General features: G+C 39.4%; 3 protein-coding genes across 4 annotated transcripts; 1 reads left to right on the top strand and 2 right to left on the bottom strand.

Moving 5' to 3' along the window:
• The first annotated feature begins 26 nt into the window (after positions 1 to 26).
• Positions 27 to 2,610, top strand: LOC106435080 (malate dehydrogenase [NADP], chloroplastic-like). The gene is made up of 11 exons (XM_048768937.1): positions 27 to 323; positions 407 to 500; positions 655 to 741; positions 824 to 1,161; positions 1,236 to 1,401; positions 1,484 to 1,585; positions 1,674 to 1,796; positions 1,879 to 1,947; positions 2,018 to 2,086; positions 2,168 to 2,221; positions 2,303 to 2,610. Exons 1-11 carry the CDS (start codon positions 151 to 153, stop codon positions 2,357 to 2,359), a joined length of 1,332 nt encoding a protein of 443 aa, XP_048624894.1. The 5' UTR covers positions 27 to 150; the 3' UTR covers positions 2,360 to 2,610.
• On the bottom strand, positions 2,599 to 5,028 carry LOC106435078 (protein NETWORKED 4A). Of its 2 annotated transcripts, XM_013875927.3 has the most exons (4): positions 4,797 to 5,028; positions 4,578 to 4,624; positions 4,369 to 4,483; positions 2,599 to 4,260 (listed from the first exon to the last, which is right to left on the bottom strand). In XM_013875927.3, exons 2-4 carry the CDS (start codon positions 4,590 to 4,592, stop codon positions 2,723 to 2,725), a joined length of 1,668 nt encoding a protein of 555 aa, XP_013731381.1. In that variant the 5' UTR covers positions 4,593 to 4,624; positions 4,797 to 5,028; the 3' UTR covers positions 2,599 to 2,722. The 2 variants fall into 2 exon arrangements, with proteins under 2 accessions (XP_013731381.1, XP_022565723.1); XM_022710002.2 differs by having other exon boundaries at positions 4,578 to 4,835.
• A 2,395-nt stretch (positions 5,029 to 7,423) lies between these two features.
• Positions 7,424 to 9,819, bottom strand: LOC106435088 (26S proteasome regulatory subunit 6B homolog). Its single transcript, XM_013875935.3, has 6 exons — positions 9,250 to 9,819; positions 8,864 to 9,094; positions 8,612 to 8,770; positions 8,288 to 8,440; positions 8,042 to 8,125; positions 7,424 to 7,760 (listed from the first exon to the last, which is right to left on the bottom strand). The coding sequence occupies exons 1-6, from the start codon at positions 9,700 to 9,702 to the stop codon at positions 7,626 to 7,628; spliced, it is 1,215 nt and encodes a 404-aa protein (XP_013731389.2). The 5' UTR covers positions 9,703 to 9,819; the 3' UTR covers positions 7,424 to 7,625.
• Between the last annotated feature and the right edge of the window lie 2,331 nt (positions 9,820 to 12,150).

The following is a 12,150-nucleotide window of genomic DNA, read 5'->3' as shown; positions in this document are numbered from 1 at the left end:
AAATAATTGACAAGTGTCGTTACCCGAGCCTTATCCACGGATTCGCCAATCCTCATTCATTCGATCTCTCTGACTTGGCGCTCTCTCTCTCTCTCTCTCTCTCTCTCTCTCTCTCTGTCTTCTCCACAGTTTGTGTCTGTCTGTGCGATAATGGCCATGGCAGAGCTTACAACCCCCAAAACGACGTCGCCGTTTCTCAACTCGTCGTCTCAGCTTCGCCTCTCCTCCAAGTTGCATCTTTCAAACCAGTTTCGCCATCTTCTTCTTCCACCTCCTCTCCACGCAACTTCCACCTCCAAAATCTCATGCTCTGTTTCTCAGAAGTAAGTCTCTAATTACTTATTCACTATATTAAAGTTTCAACCTTTATCTGATCAGATGCTTGTTTTTGAATCTATGGTTAAAGTAACCAAGCGCCTGTAGCGGTTCAAGATAATGGGTCGGTGAAGACGAAGAAAGAGTGTTATGGAGTGTTCTGCCTCACCTATGACCTCAAAGCTGTAATCTTTACTTTCTCTCTGTTTCATTAAATCATAGATAATCCTCTGCTTCACATGGATATATATGGTAGTATATGTATAACTGTTTTGGTATAAATCTGCAATATTCTTTGATTTTGAATGTTACCATGTGTGTGTGTGTGTGTGTTTCCAGGAAGAGGAGACGAAGTCATGGAAGAAGATGATCAGTATTGCAGTTTCAGGTGCTGCAGGAATGATATCTAACCACCTTCTCTTCAAAGTAAGTTATCTTGTTTATTACATACTAATCATTGGTCGTTAATCTTTTTATCTTTTGTAACCTTTGCATATTCTGGATGTAGCTTGCTTCAGGTGCAGTGTTTGGACCAGACCAACCCATTGCTTTGAAACTTCTCGGATCAGAGAGATCAATCCAAGCCCTAGAAGGCGTTGCAATGGAACTCGAGGATTCCTTGTTCCCCTTGTTGAGAGAAGTTGATATAGGAACAGATCCATACGAAGTGTTCCAAGATGTGGAGTGGGCTCTTCTGATTGGTGCAAAGCCTCGAGGCCCCGGAATGGAACGTGCTGCATTGTTGGACATCAATGGACAGATATTTGCTGAGCAGGGAAAAGCTCTTAACGCAGTTGCCTCTCCTAATGTCAAGGTCCTTGTAGTGGGAAACCCTTGCAACACCAAGTAAGCTACATCTCTTAATCAACGCTTAACATCTTATGTATACTTCTTTTGTACTCATTTTATCTTCTTTTTAGTGCCTTGATTTGTCTTAAAAATGCTCCCAACATTCCTGCAAAGAACTTCCATGCCCTCACGAGGTTGGATGAGAATAGGGCCAAATGCCAGCTTGCTCTTAAAGCTGGTGTCTTCTATGACAAAGTCTCTAATATGACCATATGGGGAAACCACTCAACGACTCAGGTTTGCCTTTACTTGCTCTAAATGTCGTTCGTTGTTTCTCTATCTCTTTGGATGTTTCTTTTATTTTCTAGAGGTGAAACAGGTGCCAGACTTCTTGAATGCAAGAATCAATGGACTGCCGGTGAAGGAGGTTATTTCAGATCACAAATGGTTAGAAGAGGGATTCACTGAGAGTGTCCAGAAGGTAACATGTCGTTTCCTCTGATATTATGATGATTCAAGGGAGATAACACTATTGGCTGAGTAAGTTGCTTTTGCGTTTGTGTTTACAGAGAGGTGGCTTACTAATTCAGAAATGGGGTCGTTCTTCTGCTGCTTCTACAGCTGTTTCCATTGTTGATGCTATAAAGTCCCTTGTAACTCCTACTCCTGAGGGTGACTGGTTTTCCACTGGGGTACCATCTTTTTTTTTTTACTCTCATTTTGATAACAACAAGATAGATTGGTTCAGACTTTGATAGGATTTTTTTTGTTTAGGTGTATACAAATGGAAATCCTTATGGTATTGCTGAGGACCTCGTTTTCAGCATGCCATGCCGGTCAAAGGTATGTTCTATCCTTAATACTTAAGAATCTTTTCTCTAGTGGCAATTATTAAAATTGTGTTTGTTTCCAGGGAGATGGAGATTATGAACTTGTCAAGGATGTAGAAATTGATGACTACCTTCGTAAACGAATCGCCAAGGTATTGCCTTCTTAAAGTTAGTGTTTTGTGGGTTTTGTGTTTAACTGCCAGAAGTAAAACTGAGACATGAAAACATTGCAGTCGGAAGCAGAACTGTTAGCTGAGAAGCAATGTGTTGCACACCTCACTGGAGACGTATGTATCAGTCTTGTCTATTCAAATAAAACCTGTTTTAATAGAAGCTAACCTTAGTTGCTTCATGTATGTATGTTTCAGGGCATCGCCTTCTGTGATCTTGGCCCGGTAGATACTATGCTTCCTGGTGAAGTTTGATTTTGGTGAGCGTCTCAAGTAAGCACTCTCTTCTGGGTATTAAGCTGTACAGGGCACACCCATATTACTCATGTTGATTGGTCTGAATAAGTGAATGAAACTCTTATTTATATATGTATGTGAGCAATGCACCAAAGGTCATAAACAGTAGCGTTTGTAACCACTTTAAAATGTCATCTGCCTTATTTTAATTCCAAACACACAAACTATGTAATGCATATCTAATATCAAACCCAAACTGTTCCCAAATCTTTTAAGCTTCTCTTTTTCTTTTCACCAAACCAAACCCAAAACAGCTTTCTATATGTAAAATAGTAAACACAAAACAAAAGTTACAATGTGTATATATGCTATACATCATAATTAAGAAGCTAGAATAGAGGATGGTCTTCTTGGTCGATGCGCTGAAAAGTCATCGCGTAGTCTCTTACACTCGTCTTTGTAGTAAACAAGTGACGAACAGAGTTGTCTTATCACTTCCCTCTTCTCTTCTGCTACTTCTTCTACCTCCCTCCTCTGCTTCTCCACCTCCTTTTCCATCTCTACACTCCTACTCTCTTTTGCTTTCATTTCATTTCCAAGCTGACTCATCTCTGACTCTAGCTCGCTCACTTTTTTAGTTACCGTCTCTAAGCATCTCTCTTTCTCTTCCTTATCCACATTCAGCACTTCAATTTCTCCCTTCAGCCTTTCCTCCTCTTCCAATTTCTCATTAGCCACTCTTCTTATCTCGTCTTCAAGATAACGCACTTGCGCTTCCAGCAACTTAAACTGCTCATCTCTATGTGTTTTCTCCTCCAACAGCTTGGCTATCTCGGCTTTAACCTGTGCCTTCTCCGGGAATATCTTCTCTTCCGCGTCAGACAAAGCTGTCCTCAGATCCCTGATCTCATGATCTCTACCTGCTAAACTATGTTTCATCATGGAGACTCTATCTTGCAGCTTCGCAACCTCTCTTCTATCCGCAGTTGACTTGCTTTTCCACGCTGCAATCTCTTTCTGAGCCGAGTCAAGCAAGCTTTGCAGGCTCTTGAGCTTTGCGTCATCGCACCTGCTCCTCTCAACTTCTCTTCTCATGATACCGTTCTCTTTCTCCGCCTCCCTAAGCCTCAGGGTTGTGATCCTCAGCTCTTCGGACAAAGTCTCAACGTCGACGTCCACGTCTTGTGTTGAAGCTAAGGCCTCTTCATCATCCAACTCTGGTGGCAAGTATCTAGCGAGCTGGCTCTTTAACATGTAGATTTGGTCTTCTGAGTTTTGTATCTTCTCGTTTGCATCTCTCAGTTCCTGCTCGCAAGCAGCGAGTTTGGCAGGATAATCAACGAACTCACTCTTCACCCTTGTCATCATCAAGCTCTCAGTGTTTCCTTCAAGCTGCATCCTCACTCTCTCCTTAGCCTCACGCAGCTCAAGATCAAGATCAGCTACCCTTTTAGTCAAATACTGAAAGTCAGAGCCAACGCTAGCATAGCCAGGGTAATTAGTCACAGAAGAAGAATCATCAGACTCAAGTTCAGAATCTGTAACAGAAGCAGAATCATCTCCATCTTTATTATGATAAACATCAGAGGGAAGTCCTCCTCCAGAGCCAAGGAAGTAGTCAAAACCAGGGGCACGGCGAGAAGGAGGACGGCTTAACCTATTAAGCTCAGCGGTGATGTCAGAGGAGGAGACGTCAGAAAAGCCAGAGCCCTGTGATTGAAGCTCTAAGGGAGAGGTTTTCCTCAGCTCTCCGGTGATGTTCTCGTAACGCTCGGCTAGAGAACGGTAGATGCGGTGAAACTCGTCGACGAGGGTGAGAAGCTCAGGTCTCTTTTGGTAATACATCTCTGCCTTCTTGGCGAACGAATCTGCATCTTCTTCTATTAACTTCACCATCCGTTTCACGCTCCTGTCCATCTCTGAACCACACAATAAACATTCATGATTATGAAAAAGACTATCCACCTAACTTTGTAAGCTTAAGAAGCTAATGAACACATGATTTAACAGGACAATAGACTACTCACCATCGAGATTGTTCTCGAGCCACTTTGAGTTCTTGAGGCCGATATGACTATCCCACCACCATAGATGTGATTTGGTGGATTCTGCTCTCTTGATACTACTCTTCTTGGAACGAACCTAGCAAAAATCAAGATATGAGAATTGATTCTTGTTATAAGGAAAAAAAGAAAGACAAAATCTTCTTCTTTTTGTTTTTTTTTTGAATGTTTACCAGATCATAATCCATGGCTGCAAAAATCGATGGACCCTATGAGAAAGCTGGAAGCACACAAGAGACAATCATGAGATACAATGTGAAAAGACGACTTCTTTTTCTGAAAGACAAATAATACCAAAAAAAAAAAAACGTCGGTCTCTTTTATTCCTTTTCCCCTCAAAAGAATCGAGAATTTGCAAATACTTATACAGAGAAAAGGACAAGGAACAGAACCTGACAAGAAGTAGAAGATGTTGTGAGGCTTGCAAGGGAGGTTAAGCAGAGAGGGAGATGATGATTGATGATGCAATGAGGCTTTTTCAGATTGTTGAAAAAAAAAAAAATTTAAAGTCAGAAGATTTTATACACTTATTACCTTTCAAGACAACAGATATTGCGGACAAAGTATTTAGCAATAAAACGTGGCCAAGTGATTGGTTGTCTGTCTGTAAAATTTTTATGTATTTAGTTACGTAATCTTTGGGACTAATTCCATAGTGTCCATGTGGAGAAGATACAAGAGGTTCGTATAATAGGGATTAAGGGTTGTATTTTGACCTCTCTCCCCCCACTAATCAAACCGACTGATTAATAAAAGAAATGGTCATCTAAGACTATTTATTTTAGTATTATGTTGCCATTCTCACACATACTTGAAGTTGAATTGCGCAGTCAAAATATCAATTTTTGCAGACGCTGAATATTTTAAATTACCTTTTTTGTCTAAAAATCTGGAGTTTTTTTAATTCTTAATGCAATTACGAACACTTTTTCAGGGTTTAGGGGAGTAATATCAAAAGGCCAACACAAAATTATATTTTTGTGGCGCTCCACTTAGCTTTTCATTTCATAATGCATTAGACATTACATGTTTTGTAATTTAAATAATTTATTTTCTTATGATGCGTCAGCACATTCAAAGTTCTAACTGCTGACAGCCACACACACAACTCATTACAATCATTTGAAATAAATTTAGCTACTTACATGTATAATCCACTATAACTGCTAGATTCAGATTATTTGAAAATTTTAGTTAATGAATAGAGAATACTATCTTGCAAATCTTTTTCTTCTGTTTTAGTCAAATCTTGTTATGTTAATTACTGTAAGAATCATAGAACAAAAATTCAAAAATATTAGATTATTTTGGTCCATCCGGTACAACATTTCAATTATTTTTTAAAAGAAAACCTGGTTTGAAAAAAATTATTTGATAACTATAAACTTTAACAAACTTCTTTGATGAGTTATACACTAGAAAACATGTAAAACAATCTTTAATACCTATAGTTAATTTATTTCACTTAAACTATTTTTTTTCAAAATTGAATACTATAACTATCAATTAAAAACTTTATACTAGTGGAATTGTGTGATGTGGATTCCTAAATTTAAGGAGATTACTCATATTCAAACAAAAAGCACGCAGATATTTTTCATAAGAATCTATAAAGTTGTAAGATCTAAAAAATCGAAAAGGTCGTAAGAGCAAGAAAAATAAATGTAAAACTGTAAATGTCGCATGTCTCCGTGAATAGGCAAAATATCCGTAAATTTTGATTCTATTCGTTATTCATCTCGATTTGAACTGAAAAATCTGAAGCAAAGCAAATACTAATATGCAATATCCGTAAGAAACGAAATAAATCATACATACTAATATTTTTACGAACGAATATCCGATCCGATCCGATCCGTTATATGCATATATACACATATATTTAAAAAATTATATATATAAGTTATATAAATAATATATTGTGTATAAGTTAATAGTATTTTTATTTACTAGATTTATTAAATTATTTATTAGAAATTTTAAAAATAAATGAATTTTTATTTTTGCAATAAAATAATAAAATATTATTATTTTATATTATTTTGGAATTTATTTAGTTTTTATTTATTTTTACGGATCGAATCAGATATCCGATCAAAAATCTAAAATTTTCTGGATATCCGAAACACCGAATATACGTTACGGATCAGATCAGATCGGATGATTGATTATTCGAACGAAACGGGAATCACGAATACCTCCAAAAATCCGATTCGTGTCCACCCTGCCTCGCTTTGGTCCTCTCGTGCATTGGTTCAGAAGACGTGTAAGTGGGCCACTAAAGTTGCTCCACACCACATCGAGAATGCAAGATGAGACTGGTAAGTGGTATGTATAATATTTACATTGGAGCCACCTTCGGGTGAGTTTCTGTTGAACTGCTGTCTTTGCTATTCTCTTGGTCTTTTCCAGGATCGAGAAGCGGTGTGTTAGGGATGTAATCAGTTGTCACTAGTCCTAGTTCATATTATTTTCATTGCTCACCTCTACTGGTTTGCCTTGGACTTAATTTTAGTTTCGTAAGGATCTTTTTAAAACTTTTTTGGGGTCCTTAAGAACAGAATAGCTTTCATAAGCAGATTCTGGTTCATTCAAATTATAACCAAACCATCATTCTAGTAATGAAATTTACATTCTTCGCAAAAAAAAAGAAAGTATAATATTTACATCGTATGGTGGAGAAGAACGTGATAAACTTTGTCAGTTGGACAATGCTGCATTTTCAAAATCGTTCTTCTAATGTATAAAAATTGACATGATGACAAGCGCATCATAGCAATGTACAGAAAGATACCTAGCTACAAAAGATAATTGTAGGAAGAAATACTGGATGTATAAGAAGATTTGAAGATGAGTGAGAAGCATTTTGTGTTTGTGGATGGTGCCGGGCATGGAATCAGACACAAGACATTGATGCTATCACCTGGTGCTTACTTGCCAAATTTCAGGCACCCACTACTTTTTCTTTTATATAAATGTAACTGTAGAAAGCTGGGAGACTAAACACAAACCCAAAGAATTAGAGATGTAACTCCACTGTTTTTTTATAGATTGAACTGTAAAGGCAGGGAGACTAAAGAAACACAAACATGTGTGAACTTGAGCTTCATGAATTAGAGATGCAACTTAGGTCATACATTAAACAGGCAAATTCATGTCCACTAAAAAAACACTTGAATTTCAACAAAACGCATAATCTGATTCCCATCTTCGCTTTCTACTCACTTGTAGAACTCAAAGTCCGTGTCTGGCTTCTTCACATTCGAGCGGTAACCCTTCTCGAAATCCTTGGGCAGTATCACATATCTGTTCTTACGCACCGCATGCATTCCAGCTTCCTGGCAGATTGCTGCTATCTGCGTTGTTCAACATAATATTGAATTAGTATGTTACTTGATATCTATCATCTTTGGTTGCAAAATACTCAAATGTAAGGATTTTCATGCAATCATTGTAGGGTCAGTTTCCATCAACATTACTACCAGATAAAGTAAATCAAACCACCTAACCGCCAATGTTGGGTTTTACGCATTATCTCACGTGCACAATTCTTAGAAAATCATTAGGTGGTGATATAGAAACAACGGAGAGGCAAACTCTAGTGGGAAGCATATAAAAGCAAGCAAAGTAAACTAACCTCAGCAGCGCTAATTTTATCAGGCCGTGAAACATAGTCTTCCAAGTCAACCTCATCACTTAGGTTCATCTTGGCGGTGCATACCTACACAAGGAAAAAAAAAAAAGAGTCAATAAGACAGAAAGTATGACATGTCATGTGATTAAAGATCATTAAAATTTAAACACATTCTCTTAAGAAACATTTGGTTTAACATTTCTTTCACAAGTTAATTCAGCATTCAAGTACTTGTAGTAGTTAACTAACCTGGAAAACAAGCCTCTTTTGACGTCTATCGGGAAGGGGGAACTCAATCTTACGATCAAGTCTCCCAGGACGTAAGAGAGCAGGATCAAGAGTGTCTGCTCTGTTGGTGGCCATTATGACTTTGACATTTACGGTCTGGTCAAATCCATCCATCTACATCGAAATTCACCAAAAACAAGTTAGAACACAACTTAACCTGAAACTAGGCATCATGGCATTTATAGACCACAATCTTGAAGTCCATAGTCTACACCATAAGATCTGAATTACACCTCAAGAGAATATCAAAATAAATACATACACTAAATTGTTTCCTGTTCTGACCTGATTAAGTAGTTCCATGAGAATACGCTGAACTTCCCTATCAGCTCCAGTCTGAGCATCGAACCTAGCAGTAGCGATGGCATCTACCTCATCAATAAAGATGATAGCTGGAGCATTCTCCTTGGCAAGACGGAAGACATCACGAACCATACGAGGTCCCTGCAATCAAAGGACAAGTTACAGTCACCAACTACAATCACCCAATATAAAAAGCCTCAAACAATGAACAAAGCTATGATTTTTTTTCAATACCTCGCCGAGGTACTTCTGCACAAACTCGGAGCCAACAACCCTAATGAAAGCAGCTGTTGTGTGATTAGCAACAGCCTTAGCCAACATAGTCTTCCCAGTCCCAGGAGGTCCATAGAGCAAGACACCTCGTGGTGGGTCAATACCAATCTGTTTGTAAAGCTCGTGGTGGGTAAGTGGTAACTCAACAGCCTCGCGAATCTCCTGCTTCTGAATATCACATCCTCCAATATCCTACAACAACAACAAAAGCTAATCTCTTTTCAAAAACCCATACCCTAATCTACAAAAAGACAATACCTTTTCAGACACCCGAAACCTAATCTATATAAAGCCAAGACCTTTTCAAAAACCCAGAACCCTAATTTAGAAAAAGGAGGAGACTTTACATTGTAGGAGACGTCAGGCTTCTCGGATTGACTAAGAAGAGAGATGCTAGAATCCGCCTCAGGCGGCAAAACATCGACGAGGGCGTTCGAGTGACGGTGAAGGGCGACGGAAGCAGAAGGCTTCAGGTCTTCTCTGTTGATGGTGCTGAGAATCCGAACGTAGTAATTGGAGCCTGTGGTGGATCCGACGATGCCGTTGTTCTGATCCACCATCTCCATGAACTGGCCAATCACTAGAGGCACGGATTGGATTCTCTTGACCTCCTCTTGAGCGCGTAAGAGCTCTCGTTTGAGATTCTTTTGCTCGTCTTTAACGTATTCCTCTTGGATGTCCGTGAACTCTAGCTGCCGTTCGAGGGATTTGAGACGGGAGTAGGGATCTTCTTCGTCGGTTGTGGATTGATCCATCAGTGGCGGAGATGCTTTAGGGTCGAGAACCATCGCTGCGGCCATTGTCGTCTCGTCGGAGAGATCTGTGGAGTTTTTTGGAGTGGAGAAGAAGAAAAGTGAGTTGATCAAAAAAAAGAAAAAAAGAAAAAAAAGAAATAATATAGTGTGACGATTTTGATTGGCCTTATGTCTCTAACCAAGGCCCAACATCATATACCGATTTTGAATCTGACCACTTAAATATGTAGATTTTACATTCACACATACTTTATCCTTTTTCCATATCAACTAGACATACTCTCTACATGTGGAGTACTTTACTGTTCTCAAATGACTGAACTACCCTAGAACCATGACTACTCTAGTTAACTCTTTTTACCATGGTTAAATTTATTACTTTTTACACACAACACAATTTACCTCTTTACCAAATCTTATTTCTCGTCTCGTGCTATTCACCAACCCTAATTGTCGCTGATTTTTCTCCCCCGCCGCATCTCTACGTCGACGGTTTAACCCTAGCCGAAATCCTCTCAAATCTTCGATTACTCAACACAATCCTCTCAGACAATCTCAAATTACCATATCCTCTAAAAAGTCCTAAATGTCGTTGATTAATCTCTCCTCGCCGCAGCTCTAGTTTCACCCCGTCTTGTTCGCCGATTCTCCGTCGAGACGAAGTTAGGAGAAGTACTTTGGTTGCCCCTCAATGACTGGTATGTCGCTCCTTCTCTTATTTATCGATGTTCTTCTCCCCAGAAACTTCTTTCTCACTTTTTACAGTCACTACTTTCTCACTCGTTCTAATTACTTCTTCATGCAGACACATGTGCGAGTTCCCGGCCAGATCGCCGTCTACCGGAACGACTCTTTGCAACAAACCGATTCCCGACGAAACGGTTAAACGTATATTCCAAACCCGACATACTCTGTTTCGTCAGGAACGTATCTTCGATATCCCTGCTCGCCAGTCCCCTGTCTCGCACAAACTTCTCCACAGCCTGACAGTCACCCACAAGCTCTGCGCCAATACAAGATGCTGACATGCCTGACTATTCTCTTCCAGACTATCCTACGCAGGTGAGCCCGTGATTTAAATACTCTCAACCCGTGTTTTCAGATTCGTTGCTTGCCGTGCACCTAAAACACAAAACCCCTGAGCAGGCAACCACATGCAACCAACCACAAGCAGCTAACCACACGACTATAAAATCCATCGACGAGTTCAACCCTCAAACAAAGACAATACAGGTACACATCTTCTACTCATCCTACTCGTGCTTCCCACGTCATAATAGTGAAAAACCATCTGCAATTAGATTGCTTCAAATTGTAACTCACCCAACAACACACCGTTGCAGGAAAACACAGGCAACCAACCAAAAGCAGCTGACCACACGACTATAAACGCCATCAACGAGCTCAGCCCTCAAACAAAGACAATACAAGTACACATCATCTTACTTATGCTTCCCACGCCATAATAGTGCGAAACCATCTGCAATTAGAGTGCCGCAAATGAAACTAACCCACCTACACACCGTTGCAGGAAACCACGTCTGTCCACCCATGCATTGATGACCACAACCCTGCTTTACCGCTTAAAGCATCGTTGTACTGCTTTTAACGAGAGCTGTCCGATTCTTTCCTAAAATATATTCATCTAACGGCTCACAAATAATACCTCTGTTTCATGTACTACCATTTTTTGACCATTTAATTGCAACCAGCCCATGTAACGACAATCTTAAAGGAAGTTTCTTAGCTCCTTTAGACTTAACCAAGGTTAGAAAGCTTGTCCACTAGAAGAGCTTTTTGGGGAGTGAAATAGTTAAAGTAAGGGAAAAAGTACACCTCATTCCCAAAGTATGTGGACATGCAAGAAACAATAGAAAAGTACCCTAAAACGTAAATAGCTCCTTAAATATCTATCTATCTATATATATATAAACACTAGTTTGTTCTCTTCTCGTTAAGCCACATAGGCATCCACCTAGATAAGTCACTCTTTATGGCAGCACACGTGTCGAGTTTTGTCGAAACTCATCGTTTCAATAAAAAAAGAAAATGCGACGTAGATCTTCTTTCATATCTTCTAAAATCCTAAGAACATGATTATTGGGGTTCTTAGGATGGGGTTCTTAGCGGAATATAAGAACTCATCTCTTAACTTTTAACTAAAAAAGCTAAGAACCGGTTCTTAAATAAGAGTTTTAAGAGCCGGTTCTTAACTTTTTTAGTTAAAAGTTAAGAGCGGGTGTTGGGGTCAAAAACGGTTACGACGAAGTTAACATTCAAAATGTCCGAAGAAGAAAACGAATAAGCTTCTTAGACAAATACTTTTTCGAAATAGATTCTTCCTTATGAAAAGCTTTGCGGAGGAAAGCTGAGACATCAGACAAGAGCTCGAAAAGGGTCGCTACGTAGCGACCGAGCTCGAGCGTTCGTTCCGCTCGGTCACTACGTAGCGACCGAGCTCTTCCGAAACATCGAGACGACAATTAGTCCATG

The sequence above is a fragment of the Brassica napus genome, chromosome C9 (genome assembly GCF_020379485.1).
Source record: "Brassica napus cultivar Da-Ae chromosome C9, Da-Ae, whole genome shotgun sequence".
NCBI classification, from domain to species: Eukaryota; Viridiplantae; Streptophyta; class Magnoliopsida; order Brassicales; family Brassicaceae; genus Brassica; species Brassica napus.
This window is presented reverse-complemented; position numbering and strand designations above follow the sequence as displayed.

What these genes read in the sequence shown, in the direction of transcription:
- LOC106435080 (XM_048768937.1), top strand. Translation starts at nt 151, where the DNA reads ATGGCCATGGCAGAGCTTACAACCCCCAAAACGACGTCGCCGTTTCTC. An exon ending in GGAAACCCTTGCAACACCAA is followed by an intron (nt 1,162 to 1,235) that starts GTAAGCTACATC and finishes TCTTCTTTTTAG; the next exon opens with TGCCTTGATTTGTCTTAAAA. An exon ending in GCATGCCATGCCGGTCAAAG is followed by an intron (nt 1,948 to 2,017) that starts GTATGTTCTATC and finishes GTTTGTTTCCAG; the next exon opens with GGAGATGGAGATTATGAACT.
- LOC106435078 (XM_013875927.3), bottom strand. An exon ending in GCTCGAGAACAATCTCGATG is followed by an intron (nt 4,261 to 4,368) that starts GTGAGTAGTCTA and finishes TGTGTGGTTCAG; the next exon opens with AGATGGACAGGAGCGTGAAA.
- LOC106435088 (XM_013875935.3), bottom strand. Translation starts at nt 9,702, where the DNA reads ATGGCCGCAGCGATGGTTCTCGACCCTAAAGCATCTCCGCCACTGATG. An exon ending in AGCCTGACGTCTCCTACAAT is followed by an intron (nt 9,095 to 9,249) that starts GTAAAGTCTCCT and finishes TTGTTGTTGTAG; the next exon opens with GATATTGGAGGATGTGATAT. An exon ending in ATAAAATTAGCGCTGCTGAG is followed by an intron (nt 7,761 to 8,041) that starts GTTAGTTTACTT and finishes TGAACAACGCAG; the next exon opens with ATAGCAGCAATCTGCCAGGA.